At 50.2% G+C, this 13,716-nt stretch overlaps 1 protein-coding gene across 1 annotated transcript; it reads right to left on the minus strand.

The window, feature by feature from the left end:
• Window positions 1-560: 560 nt before the first annotated feature.
• On the minus strand, window positions 561-13,052 carry SLC25A38 (solute carrier family 25, member 38). Its single transcript, XM_006890576.1, has 7 exons — window positions 12,984-13,052; window positions 7,793-7,914; window positions 7,079-7,163; window positions 5,976-6,155; window positions 5,570-5,738; window positions 2,095-2,261; window positions 561-683 (listed from the first exon to the last, which is right to left on the minus strand). The coding sequence occupies exons 1-7, from the start codon at window positions 13,050-13,052 to the stop codon at window positions 561-563; spliced, it is 915 nt and encodes a 304-aa protein (XP_006890638.1).
• Window positions 13,053-13,716: the final 664 nt, after the last annotated feature.

The raw sequence follows: 13,716 nt of genomic DNA on the forward strand, positions 1-13,716 counted from the left end.
GAGAAGACAACATTTATTTGGATAGCATTCATAGGCTAGGAAGCCACATCCCCATTCCCCAGAGCCTTTGGGCTGTTGATAAGGAAATAAGTCTTTCTTTCCTCATCTTAACATTCTTCCTTCAACACAGTCTTAACACGTGGTTGACAGTAGCTCCTGTGCTCAGATCCCGAGTCCCGAGCCAGAGCGCCTCAGGCACAGCAGGTGGCCTTTCAGCTTCATAACTGCTTGTCCCAGTGGGGACCGAAGAGACACTGGGGGGTTCACGCGGACCACCTGATGGATGCTTGCTTTCCCAACAACGCCTTCTTGGGTGGGCCTGTGACGTGCACAGACCTTTCTCCTCACTCCCCAGTGTAGTGTCTATATCGATGGCCTCTCAGGAGGTTTCTGGCGCCTCCAGGCGGGTCCACAGAGTCTCTAGGTCAGTAGAGTCACTAAGGCAGTGTTTTCTGCTTGGCCCCCAGAGGACACGGTCTTGCTCCAGGAGAGGGAGGTAAAGCAGCCCCAGGCGGAAGCCAAGGCGGGAGGAGGTCGCGCCCTCCTCTGGCCTCGCGTGGTCAGGACTTGAGCCCCATCTTAGCCATCATCTCTTCATAGACTGTCCAGATCATCGCGGCCATCAGAGTCCTGCGGAGGGCCCGGGGCACCCCACCTTTAAAGAAGCCTCGCAGCCCGTAGTCCTACAATGAAAATGAGCATCAAAGTTTCAGAAGTAAAGCAGCAGCACAGTTAACTGTCCACAGGGTTTACCAGCAAGTGTCTGTCACTGCATCATTTTACATAATGCCATAACTTGCTAGTCTGCCTAGTTGCTATTATTTCTCTTTATAGGCTTGCTCTACCCAGGGGAGTCTGTTTCTCAACTGACAATCTTTACACCGATGACCATGGACAGCTATGTAACTTGTACACTGCATAGAGGAGGCTGAAATCCAAGCACAAGTCCATTTGCTAAGGCGTGGACTCTGGCTGCAGGAGGAAGGAAAGACGCTTTGCCACTTGTCTGGGGGGAGCACCCTTTTGTAATTCACTGTATGCTCTCTGTCTGTCTTGTGTGGCACAGATAACAAGGATGGAACGGGATAGGAACAGGGTTCAGATCTGCTGTGCAGAGGGTCACTGTGAGATACACTTGACCCCAAGGTACCTAACAACAACATTGGTACCATAAGGAACTGGAAAGCTGGTAGTTTAAAGAGAGCAATGTGGCAGTCTCCTTTCATAAAGATCTCAACTCAAGTCTCCAAGCCAGTTTTCCCCTGACCTGTCTGGTAACTAGGAGTCAGAATCGACATTACCGCAGTGGGCCTGGTTTGATTTTACCGTGCCCGGAACGTTCATACAGACAGTAAAAGAATGTGTAATTTTTATATTTGATGGTTTAAGGAACAAACACCAAGAGAGAAAGCAGGCAACCTAAACTGTGTTTATCAAATCCACAAATATTTTGCTTCTCTCTAGAGGTGATCAATGTGTATGTCTCGTCTACTACATAGAAAAAGTATGAAATCTAAAGATGTACGTATCTAATCTTGACCTTGTTTATCTTGATCTTGTGTATCTAGTTTGCAAACAGTCTAGGTTTCAAAAGAGCTAACCAAAGAGCTTTCAAATTATACTTTAATGTACATTACTCTACTGTTGTCTTTATCTTCACTGATATAATAGTGTCCATTTGTATTAAAGCAAACGCCTACAAGCAATGCAATGCGTATTTCCTCCTCAGTTAGATCCTGAGGTCTCTGCCAGATTCAACAGGCTGACACGGAGCCTGGCAATCAATACGCTCAGTAAATACTGCCAGTGATCCTTAGGCAAGTCCGTCCACTCCAGCCATCACCCTCAACCAAAGTGTAGATCTTTTAAAGTGGTTCTGCACCACGGTGACACAACAGAATCACTCAGGGACCTTAACATCTACTGATGTTGCCCTCTCCCTGCTCCCCAAGGGATTCTGCTATAATCAGCTCGGGCTGTGGTCTGGGCACACGGATGTTTTTAACAGCTTCCCACTGATTCTAATGGGAGTGAAAAGAAAGCGATCCTTCACCACAGTAAGCACCAACGCAAGCTATCGTTCTACAATCTTACTTTGAAAATCAGTGTCACCGCTTGGCCAAACCACCGGAACTTCGCCGGGGCAATCTGCATATGAGTCTTGATAACATCCGCAGGCTGAGTGACCAGCGAGGCCAGGATACCAGCAAATACTCCACAGCTGAAATTCACAAAGGGGATGTGGACCGCATCCAGCTGGTCTGAAAGGGGACAAAGGTAACGTTCAGTTAGAGACCTCATTCATCAGATAAGCATCAGTGCGAGCTGACCCACATTATTCCCCAAAGCCAGAAAGGTCTAGATTCCGACAAAGGTCTAACTTATTTTATTTTCTTTTAATTTTTATTATATTTTGTGTGTGTACCATCAATCTCGATCTGACTGGTACAAGAGGAGATTGTCCCTCCTTCTCAGCAGAGCATTTGGTGCATTCGAACAGTGTAGCTCTGGGATTGCAGTGCAGCTTCTTGCCACTAGGCCCCGAGAGCTCGCCAGGTCTAACTTAAAATGTAACTAGTAAGTGTAGATAGATATAAGGATGGAGTTACAAAGTCACCTTTTTCCTATCATTGTCAGCACAAGTGATTCAGCCAAGAATGAGTAACTGATGCTAAGGCATGTGGTAAAAGAAATGTTATTGTTGGTTCTGAATCATGGTGACCCGGTGGATGCAGCGGGGCACCTGCCCTACTGGGTTTTCAAGGGTGCTAGAAGCTGACAGCTCGCCCGCCTTCCATGGCACCAAACTTTTGGTTAGTCCACTGCTTAACCCTATGTGCCACCCTCAGTGGGATTCCTCACGGAGGACATTTACATAGATTTGGTGTTATCTCTCCCTACAAAGGCACACATTTCAAAAGGAAAATAGGTATGTTTTCAGTAGCGACATGAGAGTTCTGGGGGTCTCGTGGTAAGAAGCTGGGCTGCAATCCAAAGCATGCAGTTCGAATTCACCAGCTGCTCCACGGGAGAAGGATGTTGTTGTTGTTGTGTGCCGTCGAGTCGCCTGCGACTCATAGCGACCCTGTGTACAACAGCCCTAAACTCTGCTCTGTCCTGTGCCAATCGCACTGTCTCTGATACACCCAACCCGATTACCCCAGTCACTGAATCAATCCACCTCATAGAGGGCTTTCCCCTCCTGTGCCTGCCCTCCACCCTCCCAAGTATGATGTCCCTGTCCAAGGACCTGTCCTTAATTCACCACCTCTGAAAATCCACTGGACGGTCAGGAATGGGTGGTTTCCAACCCAACAACAACAGCCTTAAAAAGAACAAACAGGTATGTCTTGGAGAAAGTGCAGTGACACAGCGCTCCTTAGAGGCAAGGCTCGCCTCTTTGACTCACAGACTTTGAGCATGTTAGGAGGGGCTGCTCCTCGGAGAGGTCAGCCCGGGAGCAGAGCATCCTTCCCAGAGAGCATCATTCTTGGAGATCTGGGTCGGCAGTGACTTTCCTCACACCATCCATCTCTGACTGGGTACCCACCTGCACCTGCCCCTGCCCCTAGACTGTCATCGGCACAATCCCAGCCAATCCTAGCCGACCAGACTTCCCAATGCTCCTCTGAGGCCAGCAGACACTGTGAAGGAAGTCACAGGCTGGGTGCTCGACCTTTCAGAACCCTGAAGACTGGAAGAGGCCCGGCTCACATCCTGGGGCCTCGGTCACGTCCTGGATGAGCAGATCTCTGACCTGACTGGGCACCTTCAGTCTCACCTTCTGCTGGACTGGCGGACACACTGTCCCAGGCCGGGCATCTTGTCCTCTCCCCCCACAGCAGTGACAGGAGCACCAGCCAGATGCCCAGTTCACCCAATTCCATGGTCCCAGATTTTTTAATTCTTCTGATTTTTCCTCCTCCCCCCATCAGTTTGGTTTTGGTGTGGGTTTTTTGGTATCTTTTTTTTTTTTTTTGAGAGGGTTTTTTGGTATCTTTTAAACACAGACCCACACACAATACACATATGTGATGTTATGAGGGGCCTATGTAACGATCTCCCTTGATCTGGTAAACCAAATAGTTAAAAAGCATTAAGGGAGAACACATCTCTCCTTAATCTCATCAGATCCCTAATCCCACGTAAAGGGAGTTCTCCTCTACAGTAATAATCAATCAATCTCTCTCTCTCTCTCTCTCTCTCTCTCTCAATGCATTCTACTAGGAACCAGCTCAGTTGATCCTCCAGCAAATATTCAGCAGCTGTAAATCACAGGAGAGGAGACTGCTCATCTTTCTCCCAAGGAGCAGCTGGTGGATTTGAACTGCCTGCCTTTGGGTTTGCAGTGAAACTTCCTACCCAGTACGTTGTGGTTGTGGTTGTTGTTGTTATGTGCCATCAAGTCGCTTGCGACTCATAGCGACCCTATGTACAAGAGCCCCAAATGTCATTCTATTCTGTGCCCACCTTGCCGTCTCAAACGCACTCATTCCCACTACTCCACTCACACAATCGAGCCATCTCATCTTCCTCTCCTGCGCCGTCCCTCCACTCTGCCAAACATGATGTCCCTCTCCAAGGACCAGTCCCTCCTTGCAACATGCCCAAAGTATGTCAGACGAAGCTTCAGAATCCTTGAACAAGGAGCACTTTGGCTTCACCCTCTCCAGGACAAACCTGTTTGCTCTCCTAGCAGTCCATGGTATATTCCAACACTCTTCTCCAGCACCACAGCTCAAAGGCATCAATTCTCTTTCTATCATCCCTATTCACTGTCCAACTCTCTGATGCATAGCACGTAATTGCAAAGACTATAACCTGGAGCAGGTGCACCTTAGTCTCCAGCCTGATGTCATTGCCCTTCAGTACTCTTGAGAGGTCCCTCACAGCTGACTTTCCCAATGCAATTCAATTCCAGATTTCCTGGCTGCAGGCACCAAGATGTTGACTGTGGAACCAAGTAAACTAAAACTGTTAACTCTCTCAATCTCTTCACCATCCACACTGATGATGCTAGGTTACCAGATAAAAAAAGAGGAAAACAAGCAGAAAGGGTACTTCCCATCAAGAAAGAACTGCCTGGCGTTTTTGGACACAGGCTCCTGCCTGAGAAAGCTCCTTGCTACTGAGGAAGACAACATACACAGGCCTCTCCTGGCCAGGATGATAGAAGCTCACATAGAAAAGGACTTGACAACTGACAGAGTGAGAGAGGAGGCCTTCCCCTAGAGCTGGCGCCCTATATTTACACTTCTAGCATCCTGAACGGTAAGAAAATTAATTTCTGTTAAACCACCCCTCTTGTGGATACATTTGTTATAGCAGCACTAGATAGATAACCATTCAATCTTCTACCTCACTACTGGCCTAACAGCTTTACATTCCTTGGGGCCAAAGCCACGTCCACATCTGTGCAGCAAGCCCTATGTCCAGGGCCTGACACCACCCCGCCAGAGCTCAGGTCCCAGGACTCAGGGAAGATCTACAGCAGTGAAGGACGACAGACATTCTCAGATCCCAGAGGCTGGACGCCTAGACCGCCCCCCACAGCTTCCCTGAGCCGTACCTTGGCGCACTATGTTTTTGGTCTGGTTGTAAAACATGAGGTAGATTCCAGAAAAGGGGGCATCCCGAAGCAGAGTCGCGGTGAGGCCACTGAAGAGTCCACGGCGGCCCTCGTGGCGGTAGATGCTCTTCAGGGCCGAGGTGATGCTCTCATAGCCAAACTTCCCACTCTGTAAAGGGGACACAGGACCAGTGACTGGCACTGCGGTTGCGCAATGGCCCAAGCGGACTTCCGGTTAGGTGGCACTACCGGGATTCGGCCATACCACACCAAAGTGATCTCCAATGTCACTGGCCACTAGGTTAGGTACTAAGGAGCCACCATCAGTGGTCAACAGACCCCATTTCAGCCGAGGGCCCAGTGCCTCTGCTGAGGTACCCGGCACCCCTACGGAGGTCAAGCTCACCTCATAGCGTGTCTTGATCACAGTGATGGGCAACATACAGACCCCCGCCACGGAGCGTGAGCCCACCCCCAGCATGACTGACTCCAGGGCGCTTGGGGGGTGACCGCGCAGGAAGTACTGCTTCAGGGAGTAGAGTGTGCCAAAGTAGATCCCAACTCCAGGGACACATCTCACAATGGACTGCGAAGGAAAGAGCAAAAGCGAGAGCCGTGAGGGACTGTCTGCTGCGCTTCCCACAAAGAGGGCCCCAGGATGACTGAGCAGGTTCTTTAGGGGATGGAAAGAAGTACAGATTGGGGGGGGGGGTACGCATCACAGCAGCCACTGCTGGGGGCGGCGTGGAACACAGGCCCCCGAGGGAAACAATCCCCAAACCCACTGCTACCAAGTTCCTTCCAACCCCTGGAGACCCCACAGAGTAAAACGATTCCACGGGGTTTTCTTGCCTGTAAACCTTCCAGAGGCACAGCCAGGCCTTGCTTCTGAAGGGATGCAGGATGGGTTCAAGATGCCCACCATTAGTTTAGTAGCTGACTGTCAACTGTTTGCATCCCCTAGGGGCCCTGAAAGGGGCAGGAAGTAAGATTTCAAACATTAGAAGTTCAAAGCGATCACTAAAAGGAGTGGCAGGGGGAGCCCCGTAGCCACCCCGTGGGAGGAAGAGGTAGCTGTCGGCTTCTGGAAGATTAGAGCCCTAGGATCCTCCTGGGCCAATTCGACTGTGTGCGGCAGGATCCTTATGAGTTGGACTTGACCATAGCAGTGGGTTTAAGAGGGAGGGGTGGGCTTAATTCCCTGGCACCTTCACCCAAGTGAGTTCCTGCGAAGCAGAGATCAGGAGGCAGTGGCTTAAGTGATGGCGTCAGGCAGGCTAAGAACTGCTCTGGAGATGTCAGGTTGTTCTCTAACAAATCAGACCAAACCTATACAGATTCCTATTTCCCCAGACCTCAAAGGGACAGTGTAAGAGATGTGCATTAAAACCATACAGATCCTCCTACCACTTCTACCCACACGAGTCCTTAAAGAGCTGGTGAGGCGGGTGACAAATGGCTGCTTATCAGGACAGGTGGAAGGGGACCCAGACCCAAAAGGCGGCTTACAGGAGACATCCCTTTCCAAAGGCCCAGAAGACTCTCTGTGCGAACCACCCTGAAGAGTACAGTGAACATCCCCACACGGCTGGATCTGAAAACGACAAATGGGAGTCAGAGAAAAAGACAAAGGAAAAAAAATCCACTTAGCTTATTCATTGAAAAGAATGACTGCATGCAAAGACAGCTTTGTAACAGACCCCAGTGTGCCTGCATTCTCTAGATCACTTGAGGATCTCTACAATCTGGGGTGACAGCATTCCTGTGGTATGCAGAATTCACCATACATGCCCATCCGTCCAGTGATGCCAGGAGCAAACAGAGATAAGCTCTTATTTGAAACACATTTTGTCCACTTCCCACAGTGCTGGGCCTGGTATGGGGCAGGAATCAGACTCTCCATCCTGAACTGTATTTATAGACCACACCCACTACTCCTGGCAGCCTGGGCACGTATGCAGGGCATTACACAAGGAATTCCGGCAGCAGGGGGTAAATACCAAGACAGCTCTCAGAAGCTGCTCAGGAAAGGACCCCCGTTTACCAAACAGGAAATGTCACATATAAAAACATTCATGGATATGGGAATGTAAAAATGACCCCCCAAAGTGGGCTTTGGCCTATGCATCCCACAGATTACGAGTTCCCTTAAGACTGAGAGGCCTCCACGTGGGAGAATTTTTGAATCGGGCCCACAGTGGAATCCGAGGCTTTGGTACCTACCCTTGGGCCGAAGGCTGTAGCGTCTGGAGGCGCGTTTTAACAAGATCCAGGGGCTGGAAGAGGAGGGTGGAGCAGGTCCCGCTGATGGAGCCGCACAAGAAAGCCTTGATGGCCGGGTGTAACTGCAAGGTCATGGACACAGGTCAGCAGCCTGCTCAGTGTCCCTCACCCTCCCTCCACATCATGGCCCATGATCCTGGCGCTTCCCGACGGTCAGAGACGGGAAAAGTGCAGCCAGAAATGCATGCTGCTCGAGGTTCACTGAGGACCTCACACACCGCAAGATCCCTCAGGAGAAACCTTCCATTAGTCTTTGGGCCTTGGGTGGTGTCAACAAATGGTTATAATGTGCCTGGCTGCTAAGTGAAACGTAAGAGGTTTCAGAGGCACCGCAGAAGAAAGGCCTGGCGACTTATTTGTGGAAAAACCAGCCCTGGAAACTCTGTGAGGCGGAGTTCTAGCTGAACACACACGGAGCTGCACTGAGTCGGACACAGCAACAACTGCTTTATTAATATCGATCATTTTGCTTCCACTAAAAAGAGCACGACTGTTTCCTTCCGTGCCTTGTGCCACTGGCCACACACCTCTTTATGTGCCCTCTGTTAAAAGTATCTGGCGATTTCCTGAACGTCACAGACGCAATTGAACGTGATGGTTGTGAAAAATTTAAAGTCCAACAGGAAACAAAAATCTGTTACAAGAGACTGTGGCCAAGTTCTAACAAAAAGGGCTTCTCTCGCCCTCATTCAAAGAAAGAAAGTATCTCCTTTTTTTTTAAATTATTGTTAAATTTTATTAATTTTAATGAACATTTACAGAGATTTTGGGTTCTCATTCATTCATTGTTGCACTGAGTATCTCTTTTTTTTTTTAAATTATTTTTGTGTGAGTGTACCGTCAAATCAGATCTGACTGGTACAGGAGGAAATTGTCCCTCCTTCCCCAGCAGAGCATCTGGTGGATTCGAACTGAGTATCTCCTTTTTTAACAGAAGGCATATGTTAAAAAAAAAACAAAAAACAGAAGGCATATGTTGTCTAAAAATTCCAGTCAAGTAGGTACCAGACTCTTATAGATGTAACTACCAACCCAGGTCCATCTGAAACAGCCTGGTCCCTTCTCCTGTCCTGGTTTCTGGGACACTCCCCGTCTCCTCTCTTTTCTAGCAGTCTTTTGAGTCTCCTTCCCTGGACCTGCCCTCCAGACACCAGGTCCTCTTATCTCGTCTCTCTCTCTCTCTCTCTCTCTCTCTCTCTCTCTCTCTCTCTCTCACTCACACACACACACACAAAAAATATGAATCACAGATGTCATTCCAAACTAAAAAGTCAAGGTCTAACAAGACTTAACTTCACAGACTTCTGGAGGACGGACCAAGTAAGTTCAGATAATTAAACCCTGGAACTTATAACCACTTTCAGCTTCTAAAGTATTAAAAGGTGGCCAAGTGATGAGACATCAGGTCAAACAAAATGCAGATTTCAACAGTCTATGTGAGGAGCCTTCTTTTAAAACTTTTCTTCCTCTGCGCTTTGCCAATCAGCATTCCCACCAGCTCTCCCTTCAGCTCTGCGGCATCCAGGAGCCCCTCTCACCTGCACAGGTGGTCTGTCCCTTCCACTGGCATCTTCCCTGCCTGAGGCCATGTCTCAAGGTCTCCAGACTTTCCAGCTTGGACTCCACACCATCTCAGCTCCCTCTCTCGGGCCACCTCAAGTTACTGTCCAGCCTTCTCAACTCCAGCCACCTTGGCCTGCTCCCACAGTCCTGCCAACTCCCAGAATCCTCTGCTGTCCTTCTTGGCCTCTCAGGTTCATGGGAAATACCTCTCCTGTCCTGGTCCTGAGACACCACAGTCACCTCCTCTTTTCTGACAGTCCTTTGAGTCTCCTTCCCTGGGCCTGCCCATCAGTGCTTCTTATCTCTTCACCCAGCCAGCCCAGCCCTGCCCTCTCACCTAATCTTATCTCTTCTATTCCTACACTTCCTCAGGCTCTGGAAACTGGCCCCCAGACATTTCAACCACAATTTACACAAAATGTAAACACAACCAGAAATTCTCCATAAATTTACCTGCCTCTACCTCAATTCATGGGGAGCTCTGGTGGCCTAGGGATCAGAAGCAGTGCTACAATATCAAAGGCAGGCAGTTCAAATCCATCAGCTGCACCTCAGGAGAAGGACTGACAATCTCGTGTGGACAAACTGCCTCTGAAAACCTGCTGGAGGGTCAGCCATGAGTAAGTTCCGACTTGATGGCACACACAATTATCAACAACCTCTATTCAAACTGGGCTGCTCCAGGCATCCAATCTGGAAATCTGGGAGACACTTCACTCACCCTGGTTGGACCCTCAGTCTCTCACAGCCTGCCCTCCACTAACACGCCCTGATGTTCTGTCTTGGTTATCCAGTGCGGCCTAGCAGATGCCACAAGGGGATGGCTTTAACAAACAAAAACTGCTTCCTTTACAGCTTAGGAGGCTTGGAGTCCAAATTCAGGGTACTCACGCCAGGGGAAAGCTTTCCTCAGTTGGCTATGGAGGAAAATCCCTGTTTCCTACAGCGTCTGCCCAGTGTCCCTTGGCGATTCTGTGTCTCAGCCTTCCTCATATTGAAGAGCCTCCCAGTGTGGGGATATAGGCCTCACTTGGTCATTCTCTCCATGGTACTGAGGTGCCCCTCACCTACCCGGCTGCACCCTCTTTCCTTTTGTTGTTGTTATGTGCCACCGAGTCGCTTGCGACTCATAGCGACCCTATGTACAACAGCCCTAAACTCTGCTCTGTCCTGTGCCAATCGCACTGTCTCTGACACTCCCATCCCGATTATCCCAGTCACTGAATCAATCCACCTCATAGAGGGTCTTCCTCTCCTGCGCCGTCCCTCCACCCTCCCAAGCATGATGTCCCTCTCCAAGGACGGGTGCCCCCGCTCTAGGGCTCCTCCTCAGTGCTTCCATATACCTGTACCTTGCTTACCACCCAGGCCCCTCAGGAGTGAGGGTCTACGGCAGGAGAGGCTACACACACACCGAGTGTGTGATCCAGAACCACTGACCACAGAGCCTATCAATGCACAGTGTGTGTACATGACGGAACTATGAATCTTTTCATCTGCCAGACACTTGCACAGGGGTCTTCCGTGAGCACAGCCCCACAGGACAAAGCTCAGAGGCCCTCCCATCTTGTTGGTTCCCACACATCCCACCCCTGGACAGGTGAATCTCTCACACCTCCTACCTGCCCTGTACATGCCTAAGGGTATTTTAGGATATTTGTCTTTGTGTGTGTGTGTGTGTGTGTATCATCAAATCAGATCTGACTGGTACAGGAGGAGACTGTCCCTCCTTTTCCCGGCAGAGCATCTGGTGGATTCGAACCGGATATTTGTCTTAAAAGACTGTTGTTTCCTCCAGCCCTCACTGCAAAAGCTAGTTTCTTTACATCTTTATTTTTACTGTACAGCCTTTAGACATATTAATAGCTCAATAAATATGTGCTGAATAAACACCTTATGCACAGAGCCCATCTCTTCCTTAACTCTGCAATTTTTCACAGTGCACTGGGGAAGATTACTAAACAAACACCACTGTGTGAATACCCCAAAAAGATTATGATATAATTGCTAATGGAATCACTACAAAGAGAAACTACATTTCTCATTGTCAAAGATCTTAAGACACTGTAAATGGCAGATGCTGAACTTGTCATTTCAAAACAATCTCACAGTTATTCAAGAGAAAGCGATCAAAACCCAAATGTGTACTGTTCAGTTGGTTCTGACTCACAGTTAACTCACGGGAGAAAGATGGGCAGTCCCCTCCCATGGGATTACCTGCCTCTGAAAACCTGCTGGAAGGTCAGCTATGGGTGGGTTCCAATTGGACAGTACAACAACATAGTTACCCAATGACCCTCTCTGGCATCCAGGCTATAAACACATTTCAAGCAAGCAGCCAGCCATATCTTTCTTTGCTGGAGCAGATGTGGATGTGAACTTCCACGTTTTAGTGAGCAGTCAAATACTTGACTCCCAGGCCACCAGACCTCTACTCAAGATGTTGTCATGGATGGAACTATGTCCTCCCAAAATACAAGTAAATGATGGTTATCAAGTAGGAGCCACAAAAGAAGCTAGTTAGGGTCTGATAACACAGTTGCAGAATTCCAGTGAAAGGTGTGTCATTCTTTTTATCTCACTAAACCTAATAAAAGGAAATGAAGACAACCTGAGGCATGTGCAAAACAATGAAGTAATTTTTCTTTTACTTTTCCAAGAGGGTAGTGTACTAGAAGGGAGGGTTGGGAGGGGAGAAAAGTGCAACAATGAATGAATGGAAATCCAAAGTCTGTAAATTTTCATTGAAATAAAGAAATTTTTTAAAAAGTTGCATATTAAAAAAAAAAACCTAAAACACCCACCCACCTAATCTGCAGACGCTGCAGTGCACTGGCCATCTCCAAACGTTTATTTACCAGTGAGAGGGGCAGACGCCTGGGGACCCACAACCCCCACAAGGAACCATCCTTGGGACTCCCTCCTCCAGGAGGAGCCAGCCCAGCCCCGCCTCCAGCAAGGGTGGACCGGGGCCCCTCTCCGCACACCTTCTGGAGCCTGCCCGGAGGAAGGGACCCGGACACTACGCCATCCCCCCAGGGGCGCACGTTGGTCCCCGGTTATTCCGCTCGGAAATCAACGGCTCCGGTGGCTCGAAACCCGAGATGGTCCAAACACTGCCCAGGCGGGTGGCCACCAGGGAGGCAGGCCCGTTGTGCGCGCATCTCGTTTCAGATCGCACGTTATCAGCGGGCATGCTGCCTGGACAGTCCCCCCAGGCCTGGCATCTCGGCACCCAGTGTGGGAGCGGGACTGAGACCTGCCAGTCCTGGGGCGGGGGGGGGGGGGGCGAGCTTCAGCTCTGCCCTATTAATCTCCTAATCCTTGATCAAACTCCACTCCCCCTCCCTTATCTCAACCTCAGGCGATCGAGGTTCCCCGAGGGTCGCAGACAGCTGGCAACATCCCCAAGTGTCCGCCCCCGAGCGTTCCCGCACCTGTGCGCCCCCGCACCCCTGCCGCCCCGCACCCGTGCCTCCCCGAGTCCCTGCCTCCCCACACCTCTGCCCCCCGCACCCCTGCAGCTCAGGACCTCCCCGCACCTCTGCCTCCCTTCCCCGCCGTGTACCATAAGCGTCTCCACTCGGTTTTCAACATCCTGAGGTTGCAGCAACGAAGACCGTGACTCCTGAATCATCGCAGATCAGGCCCGGGAGGGCGCTGGGCTGGGGGTGCCGGCGTAGGGAGCACAAGCCGGGTCCTCGGGACCCCGCGGGAAAGCGATCGGGTGGCGATGGCCGGAGGACGTGTTTCCAACCTGGGGCCCCTTGGTCTGCGCTCACCGCGGCCCAACTGCGAAGGGTCCCGGCGCCGCGCGTCGCTCCCGGAGCCTCTGCACGCTCGAGCCCTGTTCGCCCCTCAGTCACTCCACAGACGCCTTTCCGCACTCGCCCATCGCTTCCATCGACGGCTCTCATAAGGGAGACGGGAGACGACAACACCCACAGCCGCGAGGTAGGGAGCGACGGACCAATCAGAGCGAATGGTGGGATTCCGCTTCCGGGTTGGACGCTGACTCCACGCCCCCGGGGCGTGGCCTTGACGTCACCCCGTGGGAATGATGGAAGTTAAAGGGCCTAACCTGGGAGTTTAGGGAGTTCTGTGGGCTTAGTAATAAGATGCTGAGCTCATGTACTTATAACTTGTTAGTTAAATTTGTGTCTTCTAGGTTGCAACCCCCCCATGATACATCTTCAAGGATATGAACATGTACGGCTAACCACAATTAATAACAGTGCATCTAAATTCCAAAATCAATCTCCATAATAGTCTATGTGTTTCCTACTGCCAAAGGGGCCCTT

The sequence above is a fragment of the Elephantulus edwardii genome, unplaced genomic scaffold, assembly GCF_000299155.1.
Source record: "Elephantulus edwardii isolate Elephantulus edwardi_28Jun2011 unplaced genomic scaffold, EleEdw1.0 scaffold00091, whole genome shotgun sequence".
NCBI lineage: Eukaryota > Metazoa > Chordata > Mammalia > Macroscelidea > Macroscelididae > Elephantulus > Elephantulus edwardii.

Excerpts from the sequence above, each read along its gene's own strand:
- SLC25A38 (XM_006890576.1), bottom strand. The coding sequence starts at position 13,052 with ATGATTCAGGAGTCACGGTCTTCGTTGCTGCAACCTCAGGATGTTGAA. Across the intron at positions 7,915-12,983 it reads ACCGAGTGGAGACGCTTATG|TTACACCCGGCCATCAAGGC; the intron begins GTACACGGCGGG and ends ATGACCTTGCAG. Across the intron at positions 2,262-5,569 it reads CAAAAACATAGTGCGCCAAG|ACCAGCTGGATGCGGTCCAC; the intron begins GTACGGCTCAGG and ends GTCCCCTTTCAG.